Source organism: Zonotrichia albicollis, chromosome 21 (assembly GCF_047830755.1).
Source record: "Zonotrichia albicollis isolate bZonAlb1 chromosome 21, bZonAlb1.hap1, whole genome shotgun sequence".
Lineage (NCBI taxonomy): Eukaryota > Metazoa > Chordata > Aves > Passeriformes > Passerellidae > Zonotrichia > Zonotrichia albicollis.
Window position 1 is genome coordinate 11,665,012 of NC_133839.1, and position 16,705 is coordinate 11,681,716.

General features: G+C 45.1%; 1 protein-coding gene across 9 annotated transcripts in view; it reads left to right on the forward strand.

The window, feature by feature from the left end:
- Nucleotides 1–16,705, forward strand: part of SCAI (suppressor of cancer cell invasion) — a 33,908-nt gene that overhangs the window by 13,534 nt on the left and 3,669 nt on the right. For 7 of the 9 annotated variants that reach the window (XR_012583445.1, XR_012583446.1, XM_074556524.1 and 4 more), the window contains 11 exons: nt 4,944–5,039; nt 5,644–5,730; nt 6,248–6,346; nt 7,005–7,101; nt 7,862–7,960; nt 8,574–8,726; nt 9,549–9,650; nt 10,213–10,314; nt 10,937–11,015; nt 13,043–13,142; nt 13,598–13,679. Coding sequence is in view for 6 of the 9 variants with exons in the window: in XM_074556524.1 (XP_074412625.1) it covers nt 4,944–5,039; nt 5,644–5,730; nt 6,248–6,346; nt 7,005–7,101; nt 7,862–7,960; nt 8,574–8,726; nt 9,549–9,650; nt 10,213–10,314; nt 10,937–11,015; nt 13,043–13,142; nt 13,598–13,679 (1,096 nt within the window). In the remaining 3 variants the exon portion in view is untranslated. Of the gene's footprint in view, nt 1–4,943; nt 5,040–5,643; nt 5,731–6,247; nt 6,347–7,004; nt 7,102–7,861; nt 7,961–8,573; nt 8,727–9,548; nt 9,651–10,212; nt 10,315–10,936; nt 11,016–13,042; nt 13,143–13,597; nt 13,680–13,798; nt 13,921–16,705 lie in introns of all 9 variants that reach the window. The other 2 variants (XR_012583447.1, XM_074556527.1) reach the window with 2 other exon arrangements.

Here is a 16,705-nt window from a genome sequence, read left to right on the forward strand (position 1 = left end):
AAAGGCAGTCTAAAGCAAAAGGGCTGAGATTTTGAGACCAGGATTTCCAGGACTATATATGACATTACACTGGCTTTCTGATATAATTTGCTTGAAATTTTGGCCTGGAATGAGCACAGTTGATGTGTGGCTGTGTGCTGCTCCAGTTCAGATCAGAGGGTGGCAGAGAACCTCCAGCCATTCTGTGCCTCCTGTGCCATGGAGGGAGGTAGGGCTTGTGTCAGATTTCGAGATGAGAGATGGAGTTTCTCAGTGTATCCGTGGTACTTTTCCAGAAAGAAACCTTCTTGTCCAGCTAAATGAAAAGAAAATGGAGAATACCTTTGGATGAAGTATGGTAAATAAAAATAGAGATGGGATTAGCAGCCAGTGCTGCTGTGTGAAAATAGGAATACTGCAGAACAGGAAGCTCTGTCCTTACTGTAACCTGGCACTGTTACTTCTTACACTTGACCACCATTTCACCTCTGAGACTTGTGATTCCCGTGGGCATAATGACAGGATAAAGCAACATTATAATTCTCAGGTATCTGCTGTGTTAGTGCTTGTTCTCTGGGGAGTTCACCTGGAAATGTCTTGGCAAGCATCTCAATTCTTAGTCCAGTTGCTTCATAATAAATGCGTTTGATTCATGCCTGACACCTTCTGTTTTGAAGATGATGACAGCCTTTGCTGCTGTGTTTTTTGCTATTCTCTTGCCCCTACCACATTTTATGGAATAGAAGAGATGGGGGAGGGAAGAGAGCAATGATTTCCTCCCCAAAACCTCCTCTGGGCACTTCAGCTCCGGGGAGCTGAGCCTATAGCTGTGTTGGCAGCTGCTTAGCTGTTGCTGCTGCCAAAAATTGCAAGGGCTCAGCCTGCCACGTCTTTGTTTCAGTAGCATTTCCTTCCTCTCTTCCCCATACAGATGCCAAATACAGCATTTGAGGAAAACATATGATGCTCTGCCAAGGTGGCTGCTGGAAAGTGCTCCAGTGATAGCATCTCCTGTGGCCATGCTGCCAGGGTGACCCTGGGGGCTGTCATCCTGGGCTCTACCCTGGGCTATAGGCTAGAATAAACTGTTGATGAAGTGTGCTGCAATGGCTCTTTTCTCCCCTTTCCCCACTCCCACTTGCTTTTTTCTTGGAAAAGGCTGGGAAGAGGGAGGCTGTAAGGAAGCAGTTTGTCATGGTGTATTGTCACTGGTATTATTTTCTTTTAAATGTTAAAAAGTGCTTAAATGTGTTCAGTATCACAAAGAAGCCTGGAACTTCAAGGAATTAAAAGACTTTCAGCAACTGTATTGAACTGTATTTTAGGGAAGTGATTGTCCCTTTGTAGTGGGCACTGGTGAGGCCCCTCATGGCAAGAGAGACACTGAGGGGTTGGAGCGTGTCCAGGGGTGGGAACACAGCTGGGACACGGTCTGGAACACCAGGAGCAGCAGAGGGAGCTGGGGGGCTCAGCCTGGAGAAAAGGAGGCTCAGGAGATACCTTCTGGCTCTGTGCCACAGCATTTCTATCCCACTGCTGCTCAGGTTCTGGGAACAGGAGCCTCTAACTACTACAAGCCCATGAACATAAAAGGAAATTGTCTCTTTTTATCACCTGTCAAAACTGTGAATGTCTTTAAAGCTTTGAATGTTAAACTTACAGTTATTGTAGCCTTCCTCTTTGAAGCATGCTGCTGAGTCTCTGGGACTTTCTCAGCATCTTTAATGTCCCTGTGTGACAACTTCCATGTGGTGCTGGCCAAGCACACCTCAGCACCTTTAATTGGGCTTCAGCCAGTATTATCTGGCAGCATGGCTGAAATGAACTCCTGACAGAGAATTAATTATGAGCACATAAGTAGTGCTGGCCTTTGTGGAGACAAAGAGTACAGGAAAAATTGGATAAAATTCTGTCTGTGAAATTTGTCCACCAGCCACACTAGTGCAGCAAGAGAACCAGTCTTGTGTGCCCAGTGTGAGAAACCCATCATTCTAGACCATCAGAGTTTGTGTCTTCACATCCCATTTGGAATGTTCTAAAAGCCAAGGAACTGGAAATGGTTTCCACTTGTTGTTGCAGGCTATTGTACTGTCCTAAATCAAATCTCCAGTCCCTCCTCTGCATTTGGATTCTTTTGGTTGCCCCTTTTTCCCTCCTGTAGTGGTGTTCAGCCAGAGCAGTGCTGAGCCAGCAGCCTGGGCTGGGCACACCCCACAGGACAACCTGCTGCCTTTGTCTCTCCTCACTGCCCTGGTGTCCTCCTGTAGATCTGGAGGCAGCAATAAGTCTTGCTATAACATAGCTCTTGAGCTCTCACCTTGGGTGTATAATTGCTTCTGGGCCATGTATTCCCTGTCTCCTTTGGTGGGAGGAGCTGTGCTAAAAGCCCACTCTGCAATCAGCCAAGGCTTTGGGATTCTTTTGGGCTAATTCTCACCAAATAATGCACATCCCCATGTTCTGTTAGAAAACTGCACTAAATGTCCTCTTCTGCTTATGCATCTGTCTTCTCATGGCAGAATTTCTTGGTACACAGGAGCAGCATGTGTGATGTTCAGCACAGAGCAGTAGAGGGGTGGCAGGAAGGGCAGCTCTTGTCTGCAAAAAGCAGTAGTGAAAGCACAGTAACCTATTGTCATAAATGAAGTTTTATTACAGCCGTGTCAGAATACTATCAAAAGAACAAGTGCTACTGTCTGTTTCCATGGAGATCCTTCCCGTTCCCCGGGGAGCCGAGGAATCCGTGGTGTTGTGCAGCTATGCCAGCTGCAATTAGGCAGGCAGGCTGCAGGAGGAATATCCGTGTGGACAGGCAGCAGGGGCTGCAGGCAGCAGTGCCAGGCACAGGGGCACTGCCCTGGCAGGGGCTTCTGCAGGCACCCTCACTGCCACACACTCGCATCGAGCGCGGCACACAAATCGAGCTTTGGGGTGTATTAGAATGTTTAGGATGTGCAGAGCAAGGTGTGGAAGGGGGAGGTGAAGGTGAGTGTGTTAATTAGCTCACTGATGAGGGGTAGATGCATGAGCATCATCAGCCCATACCTGCACCGTAACCCTGTCTGCTTAATGCTTAGTTTGTGCAGGTACCAGTGTTTGAGAGAAGGGTGCTTTCTTGGGTTGGGGTTCTTCAAGTCAGCTTGTTAATTCAGGCATTCTATAGGTTAGTGCCAGGGAACTTTGATTTGTATGTTTTTTTTTAAAAATTATCCATTTCAGTGTTGGTTTTTAATTGAACATTTTTTTAATATATACTTTAGCATTGAATCTTGTGGATGTGCTAATTAAATTAAATTAAAGCTACCTCTTGCTGTGTCAGAGTCTGTGCTGTATCTTGGGTGTGTGTTTGGACAGTGCCTTAGCTTCTTTTGTTCAGTTAAAATGTTTACATCTATTACAAGGAGAGAATTGTTCCTTGCAGAAAATGCTTTAAATTTGCATGTGTTTGTATCAAGCTGTATTTGAATGAAGATGTTGGTACCCTGAAGCACATATTTATATTCCTGTTTACCCCTTGCTACACAACATACATTGCAAGATTTTGAGCAGCCCATTGCAAGTTTGAAGGGATCTTTTTTGTTTTTTAATTTGGTAAAATCCTGCCCAGATTCCTTGGCATCTTCATGGAATATCAGCACCAAGTACTGGAATGCTTTTCCAGGCTGGTAAGGATTCATTTTACTTGTAGTAGCTGAGCTAGGTCCCTTCAAGCTGTGTGGGAAGTACAGTTGGCTGACGAGCAGAAGAATATTAATTTCCTTTCCTACCTCGGGTGCTGTTAAAGCAATTACAGTGAGCAGAACCAGGCCAGAACACTGCTCTGAAGTGGTGTGTACTGCTCTGCTTCTCTGGCTCCCTCAGAGGACATGGCAAGGTTTCCTAGAGGTGCTGCTTCCCTTGGTCTCTGCCCTCCAGGCTTGGATGTGGCGTGTGCTGCTTTTCTGTCTGCTGAAGGTGGCACATGAGCCTGCACAGTGATTTGAGAGAGCATTCCTTGTGGAAATCAATCTTGAATCAAATAAAAGAGGATTCTGTCTTGGAAAAGCCATTCTACTTCCACTTGCAGAGTTGTGCACCTCCTTTGAATGAGCTTTGGTGTAGGTGTGTGGGGAACGTGTGCTCAGTGGGACTCGGGAGTTTGGTCCCCTCTGTTGCATTTATTTCAAGATTCAGGTCACTCCTGGGAGATGGGAGAAGTGAGGGTTGAGAGCAGGAACCTTTAAAGCCAAAATCCTTAGGAATACATCATAGTTGTGGGGTGGAAATGTAGCACAGCCTGGAAATGGAGGGGAGGCAGGAGAGCAGAGCTGAACTGGGTTGGCTGTCTCACCTTGGAGCACTGGAGACTGACAGGAACAAAGCAGAAGTTCTCAGGTTGTGTCGTGTCACTAGCTGTGAGTGAGAGGGTGACAAATGTGGTGATGGTGTAACAGAACCCAGTGGGTGCTGACTGTGAGCATCCATCTGCTGGCCTGACCTGCTGATAGTGGGGCACTGGTTTTGGCTGTGATGTCACAGGCTCTGTTTCTGAAACGTGGCTGTATCTGTTTGAAAAAGATTCCTTCCTTCATCAGTAACAATAAATATTACCAGTCTCTATTAACTAATTTCCATCTGCTTGTTCTTGGGTAGGGTTTTTCTGTATTATGATATTTTAGGAGTCCAATTTGTCTTTCTGTGCACATAACCATATAATTACTTCTCTTTTAGCAAAATTGTAAGATATTTTCAAACACCTGTTGCATGTAGAAACATGATCATTTCCTATTTGGAGAGATCCAGTAACAACAGGTTTTGAGAAACTGTCAATCATAGTTCTTGTAGTTCTGGGTGCAGGCAGGATTCTAAAGTATGTGAATGAATCCTGGACAAATCAGTTCTGACTTTGACACAAACGTGCTCCTGTTGTGTTGGGCTGACTGGATTCTGCTTCCTAATTCTGCTTTTGTCACTGTCTCTTGCAGGGATTTACCTCAGTATGGGCAGAAGCAGTGGCAGTCCTATTTTGGGCGAACATTTGATGTTTACACCAAACTCTGGAAGTTCCAACAGCAGCACCGGTAAGGAAATGTTGTAGGCAGATGTGTTGTGTGGGTTTAAGTGCAGCTTTAATCTCTGGAATGCCCAGAGCCCCAGCTAAGATTGAGATTTCACTGTGTTGTTCAAGCATGAAGGGAGGGAACAGCAGCTTCCCGCAGTGCTCACAGTCTATTGAATTAAAATGTTGCAGAGTGTTCAGTGGGACTTTTTAACAAACCCTTTTGCTCTACCTGAGTGTGTGGTGCTTTAATTTCTTACTGGGGAGGTGATGGATTCTGCAGAGCAGGATCTGGAATGGTGTGAAGTCTCTTGCTGCAGCGTGGGCTCTGATCCTTCACACCTTCCTCTGGCTGCATAGTCTGAATGTTCTCCTGGGAAGTGGTGACCTTTTGTTGTGTGTATTTTGTGCAACACACTTACGTCTGGCTCTGGCAAGTTTATGCAAGATAAACGGCCCTTCTTGAGGGGTGTGTGTGCTGCTGGCTCTGTGGGGCTGCTGCTGGCAATGCTGCACCAGTAATGAAAGCTGAATTTGGCCCTGCAATGGCTCTTTGTCTTGTCTGGTGGGATGTTCTGGGAAATTTGGGAATCCTTTTAATCTTTCTTTTCTCTCTTGCGACATAGACAAGTATTGGACAATCGGTATGGGTTGAAGAGGTGGCAAATTGGGGAAATTGCTTCCAAGATTGGGCAGCTCTATTACCATTATTAGTAAGTAAGCACAGAAGAGGATTCAGTGGGCAATGCAGGGTTAGTGGCAGCTGCATGCCAAATGTCTGGATGCTCAGTCAGGAGGAATCAGTGACTGGGCTGGTCATGATGCCAGTTTGTGAATGAGGGCCCTGGGGACTGCATGGGGTGCTGCAGGGAAGGGCCCCTGTGAGCCTGGTGCCACTGCTACTGCCCAAGGACTTCTCTTCTGCCTCCAAAGGGTCTTCCACATGTGCTGCATTGGAATGTTGTGGGAAAATGTGATTTACAAGTTGGGGAACTTAACACCATTCAGTGACCCCATCACCCGTACGTGTGGTGCAGGATGGGCAGCTCTGATTGATTCTGAAATGGGATCCAAGCTCTGACACATCCCACAGTGAGAGTCTGGCTCTCCTGGGCTGGCACTTGAGGAGGGAGCTGTGCAGGGAGGCACGGGCTGGCTGAGGGGCAGGAAGGGAGGTTTGCTGTGGTTTCTTTGCTGTGAGGCAGTGAGCTGACGCCCTGTTCCCCGCAGCCTGCGCACCTCTGAGACCAGCTATCTCAACGAGGCGTTCTCCTTCTACTCAGCCATCAGGCAGAGGTCCTACTACTCCCAAGTCAACAAAGAAGACAGGTATGTCTGGATGGAAGCCCTTGTTTTTTCAAGACTAGAGAGGTATGTGGAAACAGCAAGGAGCTATAAACTGTAGGAGCATAACTAGGATAAAATCCATGTTGTTGAAGGAAGTTTTTTTTAATCCTTCTGCCACTATTGAAAAATTCAGGATAAATAAGAGCTTTGCTGTATGACTGGAAGAATACTTTGTTACCTGGTTCTAGATAGAAAGCTATTAGCCCCAAAATTTTGTAATTTTAAATCCTGAGTGGTACCAGTGCTGGGAGCTAGAATGCTGTGGGTGGAAGATGGGTCAGCTGGGCTGGAGCAGAGGAATCTCTGTGATTCTCATCAGGCCTTTCAGGGGAGCAGCAGCTCACGCTGCAGTACAGCAAGGTTTGAACAGCCTGCCATGATATCTGACTCCCATGCTCCTGTCAAGTAGGGAGGCTGTTGCTTTCTTAAATTATTTTTTATGTCCCTGTACTCAATTTTAACTGAACCTCCAAGCAGCCAGGTGGCTATTCATCACCACATGAGTTCAGTCAGAACTCTTAATCTGCAACTCTTCAGCCCTGCTGTGGTCTTAAACTCCTCCTCTCCCTTACCCCTGCTACCTGCCTCTGTTCTATTTTAATCTCAGTTTTGGCTGTGATGTTTTTGTTGTTGTGTCTAGGCCTGAACTAGTGGTTAAGAAGCTACGTTACTATGCAAGGTTCATAGTGGTTTGTCTCCTGCTCAACAAGATGGATGTTGTAAAGGACCTTGTGAAGGTATGCTGGAATCAGGACAGAGGTGCTGAGGGGTGGGAGGCTGCTGATCCTTGCTTCTCTAGTCTGTCTGACATCCAACACAGGGAATACCTTCTGTCATTCAGACATTTAATAATGACACTTCAGGATCAAATGATTTGGTTGCATTGTTTGAATGAACAGCAAGTAAAAATGTTCCAGAAGCTGCAGCCCAGACAGGGAGGTGCCCTGGAAGTGCAGCAGAGGAACAGCAGGCTGCTCCCCACAGCATATGCTTCCCAGCCCTCTGACAACCTCGCTTCAAGCAGTTCCTGGGCCTGACAGCTTTGTGTAGGTTGCAGTGCTGTGTGTGTCACAGCTCCCCTGAACTGCAGGCTTTGCTTAGCACAGCTAAACCAGCCACACCATCCCCTTCCTCAAGGTATTTAAAGTTACTTGCAGGCTGAAATCTGAGTCCCTGGTATCCATAGCTTATGGTAATAACTGGTGACATAGCTGTGAGTGGGATAATTATACTTAACTCCAGATATTCTTTGCATTTGGACCTACGTAAAAGACAATTTGCATTGCCAGAACTCAGTGTAGCATTGGCACTCTGTCTGCTGAACGAGCGCGTTTTGGCTGGCATGTTAGTCAGGGGTGTGCTGCATATGTTCTCAAGGAATTTATTTATTTATTATTCTTAAAGGCCAGCACAGCTAACCAAATGTAAGGTTACTGACTGCCTGGTAAAGTCTGGTTTTAGGAGTGACTGTGTCTGTCTCTGAACTGTTTACTTCAGGAGCTGTCAGATGAAATTGAAGACTACACGCATCGTTTCAATACTGAGGATCAGGTGGAGTGGAACCTGGTTCTTCAGGAAGTGGCAGCATTTATTGAGGTGAGAATACCATTCCCTCTAGTTGTTTCAGAGTTTCTGTCTTGTTGATGGAAGTGTTGTGTATCACCACATTTGTGAGGGAAGCAGGTGTGCCAGTGCAGGGGCAGTGTGCCTGTCCCATGAATCACTGACACGTGTTCACAGGAATGGGTGACACCATTATCATTCACTCTCCTCCTTAGCTATTCTTTTCTACGAAGGGAAAGCAAGCTAAAATAGGCAAACTAAAATTATTATGACTGTAGGAATATGTAGTTTATTCTGCATGAATTTGTAAGGCTGTTGATGACATTTGACTCCTCAGATACAGCAAAGCTGAGGCAGAGTCCATGTCATTGAAGGCAGCACGCTTTTCTCACTGCTGTACCTTCATGTGCTTGTCATGTGCTTCATGTATTTCTTGCAGTCCCTAAGAACCTTGCTTTTCCAGCTGGGAAGGCTTTACTCTCTAGCCTGCATACAAATATGCAAATACATGTGTGGCAAAGTAATTTAAAAAATCTGCCTCATTTGTGAGATGTTTATTGTAAGTGCCGAGACCTGCGGACTTCTCTCTGACTGCAAATCTGTATGCTTTCCTGAATTCTTGATTTATTCTGGTTGCTTTTTTTAGGCAGACCCTGTCATGGTTTTAAATGATGACAACACCATTGTAATCACCTCTAACAGGCTTTCTGAGACGGGAGCTCCGTTGCTGGAGCAGGGGATGATAGTGGGACAGCTTGCTCTTGCAGATGCGCTCATTATTGGGAACTGCAACAACCAGGTAAAGGAAATTCTGGGCACCTGGCTTTGCATCCTTGGAGTCCCCCCTGTGACATCCCTTCTGATCATACAACAGAGATTCCAACAGAGGAGAACACGGAAATATTTTATTGTGATGGTTGCAGTGGTAGCAAGAGGAAGAGGGTTCACAGAAATAAGACCTAAAAATGAAATGTTAGATATTAGATCTGTGGTACTGACCTCTTATTGTTTATATTCAATTTGTCAGTTAAGTAGACACAATTGATTTTCTTATACTGGATTATTTGTAACAACATTTGAGCATGGGAGGCCTCTAAGATACCTCTAGAAAAAGCTTGACTTGAGCTTTCATATGACTCACTCCAGCTTGTTGCAACTTCAGTGGCAACAGGAAGAGGTTTTCAAAAGATATTCTAGGTTCTGTTTTTAGATGATAATGATAGTGAAGTTGTACAAATTTCTTGGCTTCTCTCTGAGCTCTTTTCAGGTAAGCAAGGGAGTTATTTTTAAAAAACTACAGCTTCATCTGTCTTTGTCAGATTTTGTCTGAATTCATAGTACATAGCTATTTCAGCACTTGATTAGTCCACATCCCAGGGAAGCCTGTAATTTGGAAGCAGGGGTCTGCAGTGCAGTGGTAGATCAGTAACAAATAGACTTTGTCTTCTGTGAGCTCTTGTAGAAGTCATTCACAGCTCTTCAGAGATTCAAAGATGACACTGACAGATCCCTGAGAGAGAATGGCCTCTCTGGTGTGCAGTGCAGTCTCTCAGCTGCATAATTCCAGAGCAATTCTGTTTAATGTGTATCTGGCAGAATAAACTGTGTGCCTCTCCTGCAGGTCAAGTTCAGTGAACTGACAATCGACATGTTCCGGATGCTGCAGGCTCTGGAGAGGGAGCCCATGAACTTGGCATCTCAAATGAACAAACCCGGAATGCAGGTCAGTTCCACTTCAGACAAACCTGGCAGCACATCTTAACTGGGTGTTTTGTTGGTTGATTGCTTTTAAGTAGTCTACTCCTTCAGTATTGCCACTGTGCAGAGCAGGTTAGTAAAGGTGGTGTAACTTCCACTAGAAATTAGTGAAGAGTAGCTCAAACCCATGGATTCATCAGATTACTGAGTCCTCTGAAAGTTAATGTCCCCTTCAGAGAAAGTAACAAGTCTTCTATCTGGGGCCAAAAGAAAATATGGAGATTTTTCATTTATTTAATTGAGATGAAGTGTGAATTTTGTCACTCATTTCTTGGGTGACACTTGAGACAGTAAGAAAGATTTAGTTTACAAATTTCACTGAGGGATAATACAAAGTTATGGTTTGAACACTGTCGTTTGCATCCTGCTTTACTATGTAGCAGGAAATGCAGAATGGGCAGACCATTTGTATGGGTAGTGTGTTGGAACATTCTAATAAATAGAAATTTAGAGGGTTATGAGACTGCTTTGATAATATCTAGTTGTTGGGTTTTTTTGATTAGGATTTTGTTTCTTTCTTTTAACAGGAGTCAACAGAGAAACCAGCCAGGCGGGAAAACCCCCATAAATACCTACTTTATAAACCAACTTTTAGCCAGCTATATACATTTTTAGCAGCATCATTTAAGGTTTGTGAAATCACTGAATTTATTTGTAATCAAAAATATCCAGGAGTGTTTGTGACACTGAATGAAATGTGGATCTCCACTGATCTGGAGAATAGAAAAATCTTAAGAGAATTCTTTCATTTTATATCATGCCAAGCACGAACCAAAATGGGGGAGGTGTATCAGGAGATTGCTGCTCTCGAGCACTGTACAGCTGCTGAATCTCCAGTCCTGTATCCCACTCAAACTGTGAACAAAGCTTCCCTTGTGCATTGTTTGGGAGTTGGGCTCTGTGTGGATCTTGGCAGCTTTTGGGTTCCATATCTTGGAGAGCCTCAGATCTGCATAGATAGTGAAGGAGTCTGTGTGGAGCAGATGCTTTGTCAGTGCTGCTGGAGCTCTGGTACCAGCCTCGAGGTTTGTGTGGAGACAAGTTGAGACATTTCATCAGTGACACTTTTGGTCAGTTGGAAGGGGTGTCTCTGCTGGGGCAGGGCCAGTCTGTGCACCAGGATCAGAGAGGGGGAAGCCAGAGCAGGAGTAGCACAATTGTAATGACAGTGTGTTTATGGAGGTGATGATTGAGTACTAAAATAAACTTGTACCTTTCTCCCCTGGCCCTGGGCCCCTGTTTGCATTGCAGGAGCTGCCTGCCAACAGCGTGCTGCTGATTTACCTGTCTGCCACGGGCGTGTTCCCATCAGGTCGTTCGGATAGTGAAGGTACAATAAAGGAATGCTCCCTGTCATGAACAGGGCTTGAATTCTCCTGATGTTCCAGGACAAGTGACCAAGAATGATGTCACAAAGCTCCTTTAAAAAGACAAGTCAATTCGATTCTCCTGTCTGCTTAGTAAGATAGCCTTTATTTTCCACAAACAATAATACAATCTTTGTGTTTTAATTAGTGTGCATTAGCCTGAGAACTTTTCAAAGGACACATCCAGGTTTTGATGCATCTGAAGTATTAAAAGCCTCCCAATTTTGAAGACCACGTGGCTCAGTTGATGCATCAGCACAAAGTTCATAAAATGGCTCCATGGCACTCTGATCTTTCCAATGCCCAGCACAGGAGAACGTGTGGCCAGGACGTGGGTGGTGGAAGGACTCAAGCAGCTGCAGGGACTGGTCTATTTGCACGCTCATTAACCTGACAATTCAAGCCCTTCTCATGATTTTTAACAATTCCCCTCACCTCACCCTCCTGTTCTTTTCAATCTAGCAGAATATTTGGATGCAGCTGCAATATAAAAGCTGAAAACTGGTTGGCTGAAGTAAACACGGTCCAAAGATCTGTTTATTAATTCCAGAAAAAAGTCAAAATAATTTTTTAACATCCTAAATATTATAAAAAAACCTCATCTGTTTGAGACTTGCATTCCTTTATAAGATGCATGCTTTGTCCACCCCTGTGCATGATTTATAGAGCTCTCAAAATGTTAAAAGAAAAAAGAAAATCCCTGTCAGCTTTGGACAGCGGCAGTGATTTTTTAAAAATGCTTTTAACATTTTATTTCTTGCTGCAGCTTGGTGATAGGTCCTAACTGCAGTGTGTCCTCTGAGGCCTGTGGTGTGTGCCCCTCTCTGCATGTGTTGTTTCAGCTTAAGAGCTTGTGGCAGAGGCATCGAGGCTCAGCCAGCTGCGGAGCAGCCTCACCACGGAACCCATCACAGCTGCATTCCTTTAATAAGGTGGTGTGGCCTGCACACAGTTCTGCCTTATTAAAGGGGAGAGCAGCTGCAAGTTGCACTGTGCATTGCCTGCGGGCCGTGTGTTTGGCAGACCACGTGAGGTGTTTGTAACAGTGCTAAATTAATGTTTGTCCTGTTCCTGATTTTGTATCCCCAAAGCTTCCCTTAAATGGAAAGGTGCCTTGTATCCAAACCTGAAAAAATTGCATTTGGTGGCCAAATGTGGGTCAGCCAAGTCTGCAAATGTATGACAGAATGAGGAAACCCTTGTACTTTATTTTGCTAAAGTTAGTGACATTTCATACCCATACCAATGGCAGAAATATTTCTTGGTATCTTGTGGGATTTGATATTTTTATAGCCATTGCTTTTGTGTTTGCTCTCCATCAGACATTCAGGGGGTAGCTCAGTTTTGCAAATTTAACAGAATATTCAGCTTACAGTGGGAACACATGTCCAGGGCGTGTGTATGTGAAAATTGTGAATTCCGACTTTGAAATCTTGAAATACCTTTGATACAGATTTGAAATCTGGTTAAAGCTGTTTTGTCCCTTTGTCATTCTCTGAGTTCTCTCTTCTCCCCTTTGCAGTATTAGAACTGCAAATGATATTGGTATTTCTAGTCTTTTTTATTAATTTAACCTTATTTTTTGATCAAATTGTGAATCTGGAAACTCATGCAGTAATTCTACAAAGGTATTGATTTTCCTGTATCAGCCATGTAATGGGTTTTAATCTTTTATCTCTATGGTGTAACAAGAGCCAATATTGGGATAATTTGCATTAATTTATGGGTTAATAGTGAATAATTAAATTACAAGTTATGAAATTGCATTCCTTGCTCCTCTTTGATAGATGCTGAAATTTCTAAAAAGGCATGAAAAGGAATATGCAGTTAGGGAAGTCTCCACATTCCTCTCTCCCCTCCTTACAGCTGCAGCAGTTCAGATTCCCTTAGTTCTCTGGGGTTTGTTGTGGCTTCCTCCCTGTCCTGTAGCCAGCTGATGTCCAGCAGGGTGAGCTGCCCCTGCTGATTTGAGCTCCCTTTCCCCGGGCAGGTCCCTACGATTTCGGGGGAGTGCTGACCAACAGCAACCGCGACATCATCAACGGGGACGCCCTGCACAAGCGCAACCAGGCCTACAAGGAGATGCACTGGTGAGTGCTGCAGCCTGCAAGGCCACAGCAGCTTGTCTGCAACAGGGGAAATGCATCAGCACCTCTGGAGTTCGGGCTCCTCAGTGCGGGACATCATAGCAGGGATTGGCTTGAACACTCAGAAGTGAATGAGCAGCTTTAATTGATCATTTAAGCACTTCAGCCTTACTTAGGTAAGCTGGTATGAGTTCTTAGTTACTGACAAACTTCAGATCAGTGGTGGATGACTTCTGAAGAAGTTAACCCTCTCTTGAACTAAAGAGAAATCCCACAGCCCGTATTATAGACAAATATAGACAATAGTGCAGCTGCTCTCTGAGGATGAATCTGGAGACTGCAGCATGGGAAATCTGTCTGCTTTTTATCTGGCTCTGGGCAGCTCTGTGGCTGAGACCCTTGTGCAGTGTCAGCTGTGCAGCTGTTGTGGTGCTCTGAGGGCTCCCTTTCCTTTGCAGCCTTCACCCTGGAGATCTGTACCCTTTCACCAGAAAGCCCCTGTTCATCATCGTGGATTCTTCCAACAGCGTCGCCTACAAGGTAAGGCCCTTGGAGGCTGTTCCTCCTGTGGTAGGATACAGTGCCAACCCCTAGTTAGCTTACACTTTTAACAGGCTATTTTTTAAACAGTTTGTATTCAGTCTTTCTTTTCTTTTGAGGTTGTGCATGCTAGTCAGGATCTGACCCTATGAATAGGAACAAGAAGGAGAAGCACATGAACAGCCGCTCATTGGAAAATAATAAATCCTCCTGGAGGGAAAAAAGGTTCAAGATTTCCAAGGTCTCTGGTGGGAGGTTTACTTTTGTTTTATACCAAAGACAAATCTCGGTGTGTGTGCATGGGGGAGGGAGATAACTAATGTGCTTTTCTTTTTTCCAGTCATCCAACATTCAGTTGCTTTTAAGCAACAGAAAGGAGTCAAAGCATTGAGCCTGATCTTAAAAAACACGGGGTGTCTGTGTCTGAAAAGTGTCTGAACCAAGGAAGTAACAAGCCTCAAATTAGCATCCAGTGTTACTGTAGAGTGGTGTTTGCTTGGACACTGAGCCTCCTTCCTAGGGTGTTCTGGACTTACAGTAGAATTGCTCCATGCCAAATCACCTCTGGGAATCTGCAGTTCGGGTAATGCAGAAGCAGGCATTGCACTCATGGTGGCCAGTTGAATCTGGAGAGTATTACACATGTATTTCATTCATGAATGGGGTAATAAGAATGTGCTATATCTGGGGAAAGTGCCACTTCTTCTGTGTGCCTTTTTATAGCTCCATTATGTGCAGGGAGGGAGGGAACATCCACAGCTGCATTTCGGAGGAGGAACAGGGACGTCTAGTGGCCAGAGGAGCGTGTGCCTTGCTCAGTGTCCACAGGCTGTGCTGCTTGCTTTGAAGGCATGTGCTGGCCAAGGAGAGGTACTAAATCAGTGGTCAGTGTGAGTCAGGGTAGTTCTGAAATGAGCCAGGGAACTCCTGCCTGACAGCCAGATAATGATCTGACCTCTCTGTTGGCTCTTTGGTTTGTTGTAGCGTAAATGTATCTCAGAGGGCTTTTTAAACACCACTTTATTTAAATTCGCTGCACTGGTTTCAGAACAAATCCGCTTTTTTCTTGAATTCTCTTCCCCATTTAAATGGAGGGAAACACAATTAGAGTGATTTACTTGTCTTTCTGAGAAAGTGAGCATTTGGAAAGGATTTATTTCCCTATGCTCTTTCCTGGCATTCATTCCAGTCTAACATCAGGAAGATTGGTTTTCTTTCAGGGATAAAAGGTATGGCTTGTGTTGGGTTCTTGGTTTGGTTTTGGTTTTTGTACCACCTTCCTCTCTAATAGAATTGTTAGAAGATGTCAAATGGATCAGCTCTGTAAGAGAGCAAATGATTCCAGCTCTGGACAGATTGGGGTTCTGTGTAAAGCTTAGAGCAATGAACCTGTTTGAGGCAATGGATTTCCACACGTAGATTTGTAGGTCTGTGAGAATAATCCCAAAGGCTTACAGTAGAATTTGCTTTTTGTATTGCATTTAAATTTGATAATTCCGTTTTCTTTGTTTTTTGGGTGCACAGTAGGCAACTCTGTAACCTCCACTGAGTTTCTTTTCATTGTTCTGCAGTGAGCTGGCAGGGGTGTCAAACCCAGCAGTCTGTTCAGCACAGCTGGTGGAGAGCATCCAGCTCTGTCTTGTGTGGAAGGAGCGCAGAAATGTGAGCTTGGGAAGTATTTCAGGACAGGATTATAGAAGTGGCTGCTAGGAGTACTGACCCAGATCAGAACAGTGTGGGCACAAGTGCAAGGCACCTAAAAAGAAATATGTTCAGCATTTCAGAAGTGACATTCACCTTCCCCATCTCTTGCCACTGAGCACAGGCAGGCGTGTCAGGGGACTGGTTTGGGTGTCTGGTGTTGTTTTCCAGTGAAGGTTCATGGCAGAGCTCTCAAGGTCAGTGTTCCAGCCCTGCACACTCCTGCCTGTGGTTGTGCTGGGGTCCTTGTCCCCAGAGAGCCCTGGCAGAGCTGTCCTGGGACTGTCCCTCGTGGGCTGGGAGGTGTCTGGGGGCTCCAGTGCTGCACGAACAAAGAGCAGCCGTGTGAGGAACTGAAGTCAGTACTGGCTTTTTTCCCCGTGGCTGCTCTGATCCTCCCTGATAGGACAGGAGCTATCCTGACATTTAAATGTCACTGCCAGCAGTAGCAGCAGGAACAGCAAATGCTCACACATCCTTTTCTGCAGCCCGTCCCTGCTCTCCTGCACGCATCCCCGTCCTCTCCCTCTCTCTGCAGGACCTAAATGGTGATGACTGAAAGTAAGTCCTGCTAGGAAGTGACTTGCCAGTTTGTCAAATCAGCAGCACTTGAACAGCTTCCTCCCCTGTATATTTAGCTGAAAGTGGAAGATAACTGCAAATCGAGCATATCTACTGAAAGCCGTGAATTTTTTTTTAACACTTCCATTTAAATATAGCTGTCTGTGTGTTCTTGAAGGTTACCACTGCATATGTGGATGAAATAATATTTTTAAATCAATATCTTCCTGTAGCTGTGGTTGTCTAGGATCATGGTAAAATGCAAGGTTTTAAAACCAAACCAAACCAAAACCTCCAGCCAGTGGGAATGCAAGGCCTCTGTCAGTGATATGGTATAAATACTCAGCTTAGCAAAGCTTAAATGTGAAGTGACTTCTTTTGGAAATGATGGGCAGTTCTTTCTTGGAAGGAGATGCACATGACATGCATTGTAAAAATCAGCAATACTTCTGTTGGAAACCTTGAGCACTGAAGTAAAAATCCAGTCAAATTTGAAACAAAATGCAGTTTATCCTTTTTGGAGTTGTCCATGCGCTGAGGGGTAGGGCATTCCATACCCAGGCCTCCTGTCAACATCTGGGTTGCAGGGCAGGTTCTCCTGGCTAAACCCCTGCTGGGGCAGAGTGCAGAGTGTCTGAGCCAGAGCCTGACACCCACAGGTGACCCAGGTGCTCTGTGGGGCTGCAGGGCTGTTCCCTCTGCTGGCCTGGCTGCTCTGCTCTGGAGCTGAGCGACACACATGGAATTCATTAAACTGGGCAGCC